This window comes from Rhinolophus sinicus, linkage group LG11 (assembly GCF_036562045.2).
Source record: "Rhinolophus sinicus isolate RSC01 linkage group LG11, ASM3656204v1, whole genome shotgun sequence".
Taxonomy (NCBI): domain Eukaryota; kingdom Metazoa; phylum Chordata; class Mammalia; order Chiroptera; family Rhinolophidae; genus Rhinolophus; species Rhinolophus sinicus.
In genome coordinates, this window is record NC_133760.1 from 53615525 (window position 1) to 53629000 (window position 13476).

Here is a 13476-nt window from a genome sequence, read left to right on the forward strand (position 1 = left end):
ACAATCATAAATCCCATCGAGGTTTGCCCCACTAGCTTCTCGAAAGAGCCCTAGAGGGAAATTCTGTTGCCTTTAGGACCTGGAGGATCCGAGTTGGAGGTCACCCGCCCCTCCACCCCACACCCCCTCCCCCCGCAGCAGCGTCAGGAACTGCCCTAATGGGAACCACTAGACAGAAGCTCACGGTTGGGGGTTTCTGTAGAGACCTCGGTGGACAGTACTAGACATGGCGGGGTGGGAGAGTGGGGTGGGGGGGAGCTGAAAGGTATAGGCGTGGTGGGCGGGGCTCCACGCCCCCAGCACACGAGACCCGCTGGAGATGGCGTCTTGGACGGGCGGGCCGCTCAAGGGGGTGACCCACACCTCTCCCGAAAGCCCCACAGCCCTCTCCGCCTGGGCTTGCATTCTGCCCCCGCCTCTAACCCCTCCACACCCTCCCCCGCGGACTTTAGAATTCGGGGGGTGCGGGTGATTTCCCAGCAAGGGTAGACTGGGGCTCTTTCCAACAAGGGGAGCGCCCCCCAGGCTGCCGAGCATTCTTAGAGCTGGGAGCGTGGTAGGAGCCGACTCGCCCGATGGAGGCGCGCAGCTGCCGGCTCAGCGAGTTCCTGGGTGCGCGCGTCTCCCCTACCCGGACCCTCCGTCCGCCTCTTCCTCCCGTGTCCCGGCTTTTGATCTCTGCGGGCTTGGCAGAGGGTGGGAGCCCAGAGCCTCAGACAGCAGCTGGGAGGGTCGCACGCACAGCCGGTGCCCCCGTGCTGAGGCCGTGGCCAAAGTCGGCCCCGCGGGACCGGGAGCTGCGGGAGCGCGGGGTAGGGGCTGGAGCGCAGGCCCGAGGAGTGGGAGGGGACAGGTTGAGGGGTGGTCTCTGAGGAGGAGCCAGGCTGCACTGTATTGTTCGGCATTCCACTGCCCCAAGCGCGTGTTGCTGGCCTGGAAGGGCGCGCGCGGGGCGCTGGGCGCTCGGCTTTCCGGGTTCCCCCACCATCGGCGCCCCGCAAAGAGATACAGGCTTCCCAGCGCTCCCCGAGACGTCTCTGCCTGGCTCGCCTGGGCCCCAGAGGGAGGGGCCTGCTCAGGTGGGGTGCGGGTCTCCCGAGGGGCATGGGGAAGGGAGGCCCTCTGCACCGGGGGGCTGGGACTGCCCCATCAGAGGAGAGGGGATCCCAAGTGGGCTGCTCCCTCTGGGTCAGCGGTCTAGGAGGTCTTGTGGGCGGCGCGGGAGCCAGGGTCCCCCATCTCACCCCGCCACGCCCGGTGTCCCTGCAGGAGCCTGGTGCCCCGCCCCCTGCGATGGCCGCGGGACGCAGCCCCAGGGATTGCGGATGCTGGGGTGCTCCTCCTTAGCGGGCGCAGCCTCTTCCTCACCCACCGCGGGGCCGGCAGAATGGGGGGCGGCGGGTCGGCCCTGAGGGTCTGCGCCGAGCACCGCGGGGGCATCAACTGGCTCAGTCTGAGCCCGGATGGGCAGCGCCTGCTGACGGGCAGCGAGGACGGCACGGCCCGGCTCTGGAGCACCGCGGACGGCCAGTGCTGCGCCCTCCTCCAAGGTAGACCTGCCGCGCCGTGCCTTCCGCCGCTCTCACTCTGTCTTCTCCGCCTCCTCGCCTGCCTGCCTCAGACCTCGGTTCTTCCGCCCGCAGACCCCATACCCAAAGTCCAGCCCCCACCCACCCCACGGCACTCGTGGAAGGGCGCCCGCCTGGGTCCAGCATCCAACCAATCCGGTGCACACGGGCTGGGGGGTGCTAGGTGGGGTCGGGTGGGGGCGCAGAGCAGGCTGAGATCCGGGTCAGTGGGCTGAGGGGCGCCCTCTGCGGGGAGCGAAGATCATTTGTTAAACCGCTGCGTGAAATCATTTCCATTACAACAGTTTTGCCAACAGAAAGAAATCGCACCCATACCCCCGCAGCTCAGCAGCGCCTTGCCTGGTCTGTCACTGGCCGGGTCACCTTTGGCTGCACACGGCTCTTGAGAACATTAGGGTAGCAACAAGGCCTTGTTAAGTGCCGGGGGTACTGAGCACGGCCGTGTGCCCTGCTCACACTACTGGGTAACTGAGGCACAGAGTTCAGTAACTTGCCAGGGTCACAGACAGTGGGGGATAGAGTTGAAGTTTGAACCCCTACCCCACCCCCCTGCCCTGCTCTCTGCTGTCTCATTTCATCTGCAATTTAACATATTGGGACACTGGATGAAACAGCAGGAGTGCTGTAAAAGTTTTACAAATACATATCGGTTTATATTCGCTTTCCTACTCATCGGAGGTGGATCTATTTCTTACCCTGGGTCCCTGTCATGTATCAAGTCTCTGGCTTGGGCTCCCAGCTGTCTGAACCCTGCGGTGGGGGTGGTGGCAGTGGTGACCTTACAGGGGATGAAGGGAGCTGCAGAGAGAAGGCTGGAGAAGAGGAGGGGTGTCTGGAGGGACAGACAGAAGCCTTGCCAGGGACAACAGAGGGAAAGGCACAACTTTTCATGCTGAGTAGAAGGTGGTTCCAGCTTGACGCGGCCTGCTCCAGCCCACCTGTTACTGCAGACCCTGGATCCCTAACACTGAGACACTTCTCCTTTATGTGGAGGGACACTTTGACTTTGAACTTGCAGCAAGACCAAGGGTGTGTGGGCAGGCAGGCAGGGAGGGCCTTGGCAGGAGCCCGGGAGGCTCAGCATGTTCTTTGAACACAATAACTGCATCTTATCTGCACTCTTCATCCCTTCGAAAATATTTTTAGTTTGGCTTTTTTGCTTATTCTGCACAATTCCAACAGCTCGAGGCCAAGGCACTGTGGTCCCTGGAGACATAATGAGCCCTCCCTACCCCACACCCTCCCTCCCTCATGCCCTGCCTCATCCATCCCCATGGTTGAGAGAGGACTTGACCCCAAAACCCTTGGGGCAGTGGAGCCCTATGTCTGGTCTGTGGATAACGGTCAGGGACCCACTCTGCAGCCCCCAGCACCCCTCTGTTGATGGGGCTTTGAGCCAGAACTCACTTGGCTTGTGTTTTCAGATGCCGGGTGAGTGGGTGAGTGCTTGGTGCACAGAGGAAGGGGCTCATCCACTCGGGAGCCTTGATCCCAAGGGCACCTCAGCCAGCTCAGGGCCAGCTTCAGAGATGAGGTTCTTTTTCATAGAAAAAGTTCATTATCACTTCTTAAGTCTTTGTTTATGTGGTTATATTTTTATTGACTCACAATCAACGTACATATTCTTTTTCTTTTTTTTTCACTTCCATGTGTCATAAAAGGGGTCCCACATCTCCTGGTCTTCAGCATCCATGGTTTAATAGCTTCAGTTTCCTTGAGTAGAGGTGTCCTGGTGTACTAGCATGTCTCAGCGTTTTTCTTGGCCGAATTCTCACTTACGCTTGGCGCTGTGCCTTCCTGCTGTCGAGATGATGTTGAGATGGGAGGATGCAGCCTGAATGGGGGTGCTGCCCTGAAGTAGCCTATCCAGGGGGCCTGGGCTGGCGCCCCACCGCCCGGGGTCTGTGCAGGACTGCAGGACGTGAGTTGTGCGGGGCCAGCTCGGAGGCCCCCGCCCGCCCTCGGGACACCCTGGCTGCCTGCCAGCAGCCGGAGGCAGCCTGAGGCTCCTTCTTACAGTGCCCAGCCCTCCCGCCGACAGAAATGCTCTCAGGCAAAGCTTGTTGACAATCTTAACATATTTTATAAACTCTTTGGGGTTGGCAAAAAGCTGGGCTGTGTTTTGCCAAACACAGTTAGCCCTCAACTTTTAAACTGACGTGTGTTTTAAGGGAAACATAATCTGCAACTTCTTCGAGTGTTTATTTAATTCGCACAAACGTTGTTTTCTTAGAGGCTTGGTATATGCTATCCAAAAAGACCGGAAAACATTTCTTTCTTAGTCTTTTTTTTTTTTTAATTGTTTCTTAGAACACAGGAAGTTGAATTCTTACAAGAGTAACTAGGCTGAAACTCAGGGTCAAAAAAAAAAAGTGTGAATTTGTTTGAAACTTCCGAGGAGATTCTAAGTTCTGAGCCCAGACAGCTAAATGAAACTTTACAATTCGATCGAAATCCTTAATGTCATAAATATTTCTCCCAAATGTGTGGATATTTGAATCCATCTGTTCTTATCAGTGAAATGGCTCATTGGTCTAACATTCCTTTGATTCTGTTGATTCTCTGGTCCCTGAATCCCCCTCAAATAGACTCACCTTCAATGTGCTGTTGAAAGTTGTTGTCTGAGGTGGAGGACAAGCCCTGCTAGGATGGGGACCCCGAAGTCTCCTGGGGCTGCTGAATAATACCTGAGATACAAACTGTCGTCCCATGACGAGGGCGCTGTTTAAAATATCTGACAACTGCACCTACAAGAGGGACGACCAGCTGCATGAGGCCGAGGACAACTCTGGTGGCCCTCCCTCCGTCCTAGCTGTCTCTGCCTCACCCTCTGTCTCTGCCAAACACCTACATTCTGGCTGTAGGGGCCCCTCCTGCTTTGTGAGTACCGGCTCCTCTCCCCGATGCTCTCCCCCCACCAGCACCACGTGGACGCTTGCTCTGTGGCAACACACAGGCTTCTGCTCCCTTGCCCCCTGACACGCTCTGTCCTGCAGTGTCACACTCCCCGATGATCTTTGTTGCGTGGGCTCCTCACTTTCAAGGCAGGAAATGTGTCTTAATCATCTCTGTCTGCATCTGGATTTGTTTCCTATGACTGCTGTGACCTGGGTGCCTTAGAACAACAGAAGTTTATTCTCGCACAGTTCTGGAGCCCAGACATCCAAAATCAGTGTCCCTGGAATGAAATTGAAGTGTCAGCAGGGCTGTGCTCCCTCCAAAACCTGTCGGGGAGAATCCGGCCGCTTCTTCCAGCTGCTGGTGGCTGCTGTCACTTCTGGGCTTGTGGCCACATCATACTGTCTTCAGAGCCAACACCCTCAAGTCTCTTTCTGCTCTGTCCTCACATCTCCCTCTGTCTCCTTCTGATGAGGACACTTGCGGTTCCATTTGGGGCCCATCCTGATAATCAAGGATCATCTCTCCATCTCAAGATCTGCCAATGCCTCTTTTTCCAAGTAAGGTAACATTTCTAGGTTCCAAGACTTAGGACCTGACATCGCTGGGGCCATTATTTGGACTACCACAGTGTTTCTCCCCAAACAGCTGACACCTACTTTTACTCAGTCTGTGCAACAGCCCCCACAAAACAGGCATTGTTCCTTTGCCATGTCAAGGAAATTGAGGCACCTCCGGAGAGATGAAATAACTTGCCAATGGGCAGACAGTCGCAGAAGCGGAGCCCAGGCTTTGGGCTCTGAAGACCACGTCCTTGGCCTCTGGACTTGCCTCCGTAACACTGGGTTTGTCGAATGGTTGAGTGAACACAAGTAGCTGAAAAGTTTGAAGACTGAAAGGTGATAATGATGAGGAAGGGGGAGGAAGGAGAGCAGGGAGGAAGAAGAGAGTGGAAGGTGAGGGAATAAAAGGATTGGGGGGCAGGGTGAGTGCCCCCTGAGTTGTTCCTGGCACCCCACTGTTCCTGAGACTCTACCAGATGTAACTTGTCATTTCAAAGGGCTTGTCGATTCTGGACTTATCTGAAACCCTCGCTGCCCCCTGCTTTCTTCCCTTCTTCCCGGAAGAAAACCTCGAGCTGGCATGCCCTGGTAGGCTCACGCCTCCCCTCATCTACAGGACATGAAAGCTATGTGACCTTCTGCCAGCTGGAGAATGAGGCTGCCTTCACGTGCAGCGCTGACTGCACCATCAGGAAGTGGGATGTGCTGACCGGGCAGTGCCTGCAGGTGTTCCGAGGACACACATCCATTGTGAACAGGTCAGCGTGACCTGGGGCCCTGGGCTGCCAGGCAGGGAGGACTCAGCTCCTTGTCATGGTACCTGTCCATGCAGGGGTGGGTGGAGGTGTAGATGGCAGTGACCGAGCACATCTTGAGTCTGGGCTTCCTTCTGTGGGTGGTGGAAGCCCAGAAGCCGAGCCTCTGCGTGGGGTGCCTGATATTCCTGGGGGGCTCTCCTGGCCTTTCACTGTCCCTCCTGAAGCAGGCGGCCTTGGATACTCCAGCCCACGATTTCCTCTGAGAGCATTTTGTGCTTTCCGTCACCTGGGCTCATTGAGCGTGCAAGACACCAGCCAAAGGTCTCCTGTGACAGCCCGCCAGGCAATCCCGCGTGGTCTGAGCCCTGACCTTTCCCCTCTTGCCACCAGGATCCTGGTCGCCAACAACCAGCTCTTCAGCGGCTCCTATGACCGGACAGCTCGCGCCTGGAGTGTGGACAAAGGACAGGTGTCCCGGGAGTTCCGGGGCCACCGCAACTGTGTGCTGACTCTAGCCTACTCTGCCCCCTGGGACCTCCCCGGGGCTCCCTTTGAGGAGGAGGCTGCGGCGGGGGGCCTCCTGGTAACAGGCAGCACGGATGGCATGGCGAAGGTGTGGCAGGTGGCCAGTGGCTGCTGCCACCAGACGCTGCGGGGCCACACGGGCGCCGTGCTGTGCCTTGTGCTGCACACGCCCAGCCACACGGCCTTCACTGGCAGCACCGACACCACCATCCGCGCCTGGGACATCCTGAGTGGGGAGCAGCTGCGGGTGTTCCGAGAGCACCAGGGACCCGTCATCTGTCTGGAGGTGAGACCACCTGGCCCCGTGTACTAGTCACTCGGGCTGCATAACCACCTATGCCGACGGGGTGGCTTGAACACAGACATTGGTTGTCCCTCAGCTCTAGAGGCTGCAAGTCCAAGATCAAGGTGTCCACTGGTTTCCTCCGCAGCCTCTCTCCTTGGCTGTTTGATAGCCGTCGCCTCCTGTGTCCTCACGTGGCCTTCCCCCTGCATCCACGTTTCCTCTTAGGAGGACACGGGTCATGCTGGGTTTTCAGTAACCTACCGACCTGACCCTTGCAGTTGTAATCACTGTGCCGGCGAACACCGGCCGGCCGTGCTCTTCCAGTGCTGAGTGGCATATGGGTTATATCTGTGACAGCCCTGGAGGGGCTGGCACCATCCCCACCTAGGGGTGAAGCAGCTGCGGGGCAGAGTCTGTGACTTGGTCCAGGGCAAAGTGACGATCAGATGGCCTGCTTGCCTGCCTGACCCCACACTCTGCGGAGAAGGGAGGGGCAGTTGGGTGGGACCCACAGGCGGGGGTGTTTGTGGCCCCTGTGCGGCCAGCGATACCAATGTCCAGCGCCGACCTTCCCTCTCCGCCCCCTCCCCAGCTCGTGAACCAGCACGTGTATTCAGGCAGCGCAGACAGGACGGCCAAGTGCTGGCTGATGGACACAGGGGAGCGCGTGCGCACATTCACGGCCCACAGACGCAGCGTGAGCACCCTAAAGTACCACGCGGGCACCTGTAAGTGGCCCCGGCCCTCCCCACACCGCCCCAGCTTGCTGCACCCGCTTTGCCACTGCCTGTCCCCGTCACGCCTCTCCCCCCACCGAATCTTCCCTGGTCAGGGCCGCTCTGCTTCTCCTTCGAGGTCCCCATGAGCCTCAGCTGCCATTCAGGATGGTCAGTACTGAAAGGCAGCGGCCATTCCCAGATAACAGTGGCCTGAATGGGATCGCGGTTTGTTTTTCTCTCAGACAGAAGAATTGCAGGGGCTGTCAGTCTAGGCTGGAATGGGTGGCTCCATGAAGTTATGAGGCACCCAGGTCCCTCCTGTCACTTTGCTTCATCATCCTCAGCACATATCCTCCGTCTTTAAGGGGCCTCGTGGTTCAGGATAGCTGCTGGAGCTGGCGTGTCATGTGTCAGGCTGGCAGGGAGAAGAGGGAGGGCAAAAGGACGCGTCTCCTAGCTGAGGAGGCCCCTGTCAAGAGCTTTCCTGGAAGCTCCACCCAAAGGCTTCTGCATACATCTCTTTGACCTCTTCCTGCGAGAGGCTGAGGAATGAAATCTCTTATCGGGGGACACTGCTCCCAAGACTAATCAGGGTTCTTTTGTACAGAAAGAAGAGCAGAATGGCTTACCGGGTAGGCAACAAGCTGTCTATGCCATGGGTCTCACATTGTCACACATCTGGCTTTGTTGAACTGACTTGCCATGCGTTCACACTCCAGGCACACGCAGAAGACAAATCCTGTTCCGGGGAAGCAACCGCCCCAAGCACACCACACAGGCATGGGTGGGGGCTCCCAGGTGCCTGAAGATCTGTTTCTCAATGCGGTCCCCAATGTTACGATTTGCTATCAGTCCCTCCAGCACACACTGTTTACACACACACACACCAGCAGGAAGCCCCAGAGCTGAGCCTAAGTCGTCTTCCTAGCACGGGTGAGGGAAGAGTCACACTGCAAACTTCCAGTGACTTCGCAGCACAGGTGTTAGATGAAGACAGAATGGGGATCTCTGAAAATAGAACTTGAGATGCCCTTGGGTTTAGGTGTCTGACAAGGAAACATTATTTTTTCCTTCTTCCTGTATCCAAACCCGTAAGTGTGATTATGGCTCCGCTCCCGAGTCCGGGACCCCTAATTTAAAAAGAATGTTGCCTAGAGCGCCTCCCCTTGGCAGCAGCTGGGATGGAAGCTGCTGCTGTATCCAACCCTGCTGTCCCACCTGCTCCCCACTGTTAAGGAACTTGGTCCTTGGTCTTTGCCAGCAAGCTGCAGGATGGTTAGACTTAATTCCTGACCCTCTTCCCACCCGCCGGATGTTCAGCAGCTACACTGAGTTGGTGGGAGGGGAAGGCAGGAAAGGAGCTGAAGACCCAGAAATGAAATTTCCCTCAGGGCCACATTTACAGGTGGCTGTAACAGAAAGGCTCTCAATAGGCAGGTGACACATGACGTGGAGTAGGAAGGGAGCCCCCTGGGGGTACTTGCTGTGGCATGCTCCAGCTCAGGCTGTGGGTGGGTGTAGCAGATGCTGTGGGTACCACGTTCAGAGGTGCTTCTTGCTATAGCACCTGAAGTCCTCTGCCTGAGGGCCTGTTCCTGTGAGGAGCGCTGGGAATTGACACCGAGAGAGGCCCTCGGCCAGTGACTCATGGAGTTTCTGGATAATTAGCCCAGCATCCTTGCCCCCGGGTGGGACAACTGAGACGTGGTCTGCACCTTCTCCCAAGGCCCCAGCAGTCACCTGCTCACCAGCACACCTGTATGGGCATCCTTTTTTCCTGTTTCTCTCCCCGCTTCTGGGAAGGCCCTGCCAGATGAACTATTTGCACTGAGCCCTAGTGTCAGGGTCAGCTGGGACAACCAGGCCAGCTGCTAGTGTACCAGGTCAGTGTTCTCAGTGTGGTCCCTGGCCAGCAGCAGCAGCAGCATCTGGAACAGGTAGAAATGCAGGTTCTCAGGCCCCACCCCAGACCTCCTACGTCAGAAGCTCAGGTGGGCCCAGCAGTCTGCCTCTTGACAAGCCCTGCCCATGATTCGATTGGGACACACATGGGGGTTGGGAACACTCCTACGAAATTACAATGTAGGAAACCGGGCTCCCCGGGCCAGAGGTTGGGCAGGGGCACTCTTGTGGGCCCCATGGGCCTGGACTCTGGGGGGCCCAGTTCATTGCTGGGGTGGGGGCGGGATCTGGCTGATCCTTGCTCCGGAGGCTGCTCAGATGGTGGGGGAGGGGTGATACCCCTGAGGCAGGGGCTTCAGAGCTGCCGGTAACGCCCGGCTGCCACCAAAAGGCCTGAGTGGGAACCTAGGGCCAGATGGTGCTCAGCAGACAGAAACACCTGGAAGGGCAGCGCAGGCCGATTGGAGGCCCGAGAAAGGCCCAGCAGGCCCCCGCAGTCACCCTGACTCACAGAAATGTAGTAAAGATAACGAAGGCGCCGCCTCCTTCCTTTCAAGGGGCTTCCTCTATTCCCCACTTGAACCTAATGACATCCCTGTAAGGCGGGCGGATGGGGCCTGCAGAGGGTCCAGGTGAATCGGCCCGCCCTGCCCCTGCCCTGCGGCGTCCTGGAGACGTGGAGGGCTCTCGGGCGGGAGGCCCAGTGGCGCGTGTGTCCACAGTGTTCACCGGCAGCGGGGACGCCCGCGCGCGCGCCTTCGACGCCCAGTCCGGAGCGCTGCAGAGGGTGTTCCGCGGCCACGCCTTTATCATTAACTGCATCCAGGTAGGCGCTCTCGCTGGCTGTCCCCTGGGCCCCGCGGCTTGATGGCTGAGTGGGGATGCACCCCCCTGTCCCGGAGGCAGTGGGGGCCGAGGGAGGGAGGGAGGGACGGCTGGCCGGTCCCCACGCCCCCAGCACTCCACCGCAGGCAGAACTTCCTCCCTGAAGCCGAGGTCCTCTGGGCTGAGCTGTCTCTCCCCGCCCGCCCTGCCCGCCCCCATCCGTCGGCCTTGGTAGTTGACGTTCACGCCGATGCCCCGGCATGCAGAGGCGTCGCTGCGAGCAGAGCAGGGCCTGTGCGTGGTTGATCTCGTAACTGCAGGGACAGTGGCTGTGACGCGCTCGGGCGGGGGGGGGGTAGCTGAGAGCCCCACGCCCCGCGTCCGCAGGTGCACGGCCAGGTGCTGTACACGGCCTCGCACGATGGCGCGCTGCGCCTCTGGGACGTGCGCGGGCTCCCGCCGCCGCGCCCCACCGCGCCCCAGCGCAGCCTCTCCCGCCTCTTCAGCAACAAGGTGGGCTGCGCCGCCCCCGCGCCCCTGCAGCCGACCTGAGCCCGCCGCCACCCACCCGCCCAGGGACTCACGGAGGGAGCGCGCCCGCCCCCCGGTGGCGGGAGGGGACGAGGCGGCCAAGCGACGCTTTTGCTTTTCCTTCGTGTTCGTGGACATTTAAAGCCCTCCCCGGGTCCTCTGTGAGCCGGCCCATGCGGGGAGGCCGTGCTCGCTCCCGGGGAGCCCGACCCCAACCCCTTCAGCCCGAGGCCCCGGCAGAGTGGCCCACCCGGGACCTTCCGAACTCAGGGTCCCCAGCCTACAGTTCCGAGCGCCCAATATCCCCGGAAGCCAAACCTTTCCTGCTGAGAGGAAACGGATGTTTCTTCAAAAACCCACTGAGCCGCAAATGGTCATTATTTTGGCAAATTGTCTTTCGGAAGACACTTGTATAGAGCCGAAATACACGTGCGTAAAAGTGTACAGGAATATATCGTCTTTTGTTCTGCAAACTGAGTCTCAGCGTCCGCTCAGAGGGAGGAGGGGGCGCCAGGAACCGGGGGCCTCACACACCTGCCCTTCCTCGTGAGTGAAATTAGGGGCTGCGGCGTGATGATTCCTCCAGTGTCACTCATGTGGGGAGTGGCCGTGGAAGAAGCCAAGAAGCAAGGAACGGGCTCTCTGCTTGTCTACGTGACAGCAGGGACCTGTCACCCCTGCTTCGGAGCTCCCATTTCTGCATGAATCCGGAAGGGCCCCTTCTCTCAGATCTGGAGTAGAAAGGCCAGGGCAGTAGCTCCCTGGCGCCATGCACAGGAGCCAGCTCTGCGGGGACATAGACACAGGATGGGCTTAACGGGGAGTGGGGCACAGGTTCTGGAGAGGACCCCAGGGAAGCCGCCCCAGCAGCCCCTCTCATCACCACATGGGGGCGCGCTTCCAGCCCTTGTCTGGTGCCCACTTAGTGCATCCACGGCGCCCTCGGTGCCAGGCCCTGGCTGGCCCCTGATGTAGGAAGAGAAGCTACAGAAAACAGTCTGCCCTTGCGAGCTCAGCATCTCGCCAGGGACAAGCTTCCCCACGCAGAGGCAGGCCTTGATGCAGAGAAACGGCCTCTCCATTGTCTTAATGCAAAGGGCGTGTCATTAGGAAGATGCACTGCCGGACAGGCCTCACCTGCTCCCGGAGTGCCCAGGCCCAGGCCTGACGAACAAGTACAGTATTGGCATGAAGGGTGGAAGGAAGGGGTGCATACTTTTGTGATGTGCTCTAGACCACACCCCCAAATCCTGGGAGCCCAGGGGCCTCCCTAGGAAAACCGGCTTGCTGGTGGGGAGCTCGCAGACGCTGCATCACTCCCTACTCTTCGGGTGGAACTCGGAGGACACAATCCAGGTGCAGAGCTGGTGCCGCCTGCCCTGTCTGGGAGCACTCACTTCCTAGCAGTTCTTCTCCAGGGCCCACCCGCCCCAAGGGGGCTTCCCAGGAGGAGAAGTTCCTCTCAGGGACGGCACGCTGAGCATCCTGTTTCCGCCCCTTCTCAGCATGTTTTGCTGACAGGCAGCTTGAGTAGGGAGTCGCTGGGGACACTAACAGCTGACGCTGCATTCCTGCCTCACCAGCTCTTGCTCATCTGTCATCTTAGATTCCCCTATCGTAGCCACGCACAAGAGAGGATAAAACACACACGCTACTGCACGTCCAGGAAAACAGCCACTGGGTGCGGATCGTAAAGCGGGGGCTGCTCCATTTGTTTCTCCAGCCTGCCTCCCCTGGAGAAAGAGTAGGAAATGAAAAACTGGAAAAATTTTGCATTTATACAGCATAGCATTTGGGAAATTATTTCAGCCACACAGAGGCCTTTGCTAGATGTGGAGGATTTAAAGAAGACCAGCCAACCAGATGTTTATTTGCCTTTGATAGCATATTCTTGCCTTTGATATATCCAGTTGGATAGCAGGACAACAAGTACTTAAAGGACACATGGACAGGAAAATACGGATAGGACATGGCAGTGTCACCAGAGCCAACAGCAGACAGAATTTCGAAAGAAAAGTGATGGGCATCAGATCTGAGGGTGCGGCACCTTCCGGCCACAGCCTCCTCTCAACCCCGGCCATCTTACATCTGCGCTGCCCCCCGAAGGCCCCAGTACGCTGCCACCCAAAGCTAGACCCCTGCCCGCCTTTCAGAGTGCGCTGCAGTTGGATTCAGCAATCCTTCCAAATCCTCCTCCTCCTCCCCCAACACACACCCTCTGGTGGCTCTAGAACAGCCTGTGACCCCATGAATATGGCACACTGGGCCTGTCCTACCCCCACTCCTACCTCATTCGTCCCAGGTCTGGAAGGTCCCCTTCCCCCCTCTATCCCAGGACAGCCCCTCCAAGGTCCACGTCCTCTGTGACTTTCCTAGCCTCAGCATGCTCTTCCCACTTAACAGCATTTTCATCACAGAAGTCCTTTGCGTCCTCTCTTGCCTTCCAAAGCAGGCAGCACCACTTGGTCACCGCCTGTGCCGTTTCACACAACCAGCAAGAGGCAGCGCCAGGGTCAGAGCCTGTCTCCCAGCTCATGGAGGCGGCAGCCCTGCAAAACAGTGTATGCTCGAAACTGTCCCTAACTCAAGGGCTGGCTACTCTGCATCTCTTCACAAGACAATGGAGCCAAGTCAGGGACCTGCTGGCATGGCTGCTTCCCTAACCATTTCGGTGATCATTAAAAGTCACTTGGAAAGCTAGAGGCTACGTCTGGCCCAAACCCAGGACAGTAACTCGTTAGCCAAAAGCTGCAATTCAGGCCCAAATCTGACGCGTCAGACACGGTCCCAAAGGAGGCCAAGCAACCGTGTCATCACGCCTCTCATTACCCGCACCCCCACTTTAGTCTTCCTCCCCACCGTCAGCCCCAGCCCTGCTTT

General features: G+C 58.5%; 1 protein-coding gene across 4 annotated transcripts; it reads left to right on the top strand.

The window, feature by feature from the left end:
- Positions 1–514: 514 nt before the first annotated feature.
- WDR86 (WD repeat domain 86) lies at positions 515–11038 on the top strand. 4 transcript variants are annotated; one of them, XM_019712838.2, is made up of 7 exons: positions 515–612; positions 1270–1550; positions 5667–5808; positions 6199–6619; positions 7212–7347; positions 9963–10066; positions 10453–10756. In XM_019712838.2, exons 2-7 carry the CDS (start codon positions 1388–1390, stop codon positions 10615–10617), a joined length of 1131 nt encoding a protein of 376 aa, XP_019568397.1. In that variant the 5' UTR covers positions 515–612; positions 1270–1387; the 3' UTR covers positions 10618–10756. The 4 variants fall into 4 exon arrangements, with proteins under 4 accessions (XP_019568397.1, XP_019568395.1, XP_019568394.1 ...); XM_019712836.2 differs by lacking the exon at positions 515–612 and adding an exon at positions 687–812; XM_019712835.2 differs by lacking the exon at positions 515–612 and adding an exon at positions 927–1079 and having other exon boundaries at positions 10453–11038.
- The last annotated feature ends 2438 nt before the right edge of the window (positions 11039–13476 follow it).

Excerpts from the sequence above, each read along its gene's own strand:
- WDR86 (XM_019712838.2), top strand. The coding sequence starts at position 1,388 with ATGGGGGGCGGCGGGTCGGCCCTGAGGGTCTGCGCCGAGCACCGCGGG. Across the intron at positions 1,551-5,666 it reads GTGCTGCGCCCTCCTCCAAG|GACATGAAAGCTATGTGACC; the intron begins GTAGACCTGCCG and ends CCTCATCTACAG. Across the intron at positions 5,809-6,198 it reads CACACATCCATTGTGAACAG|GATCCTGGTCGCCAACAACC; the intron begins GTCAGCGTGACC and ends TCTTGCCACCAG.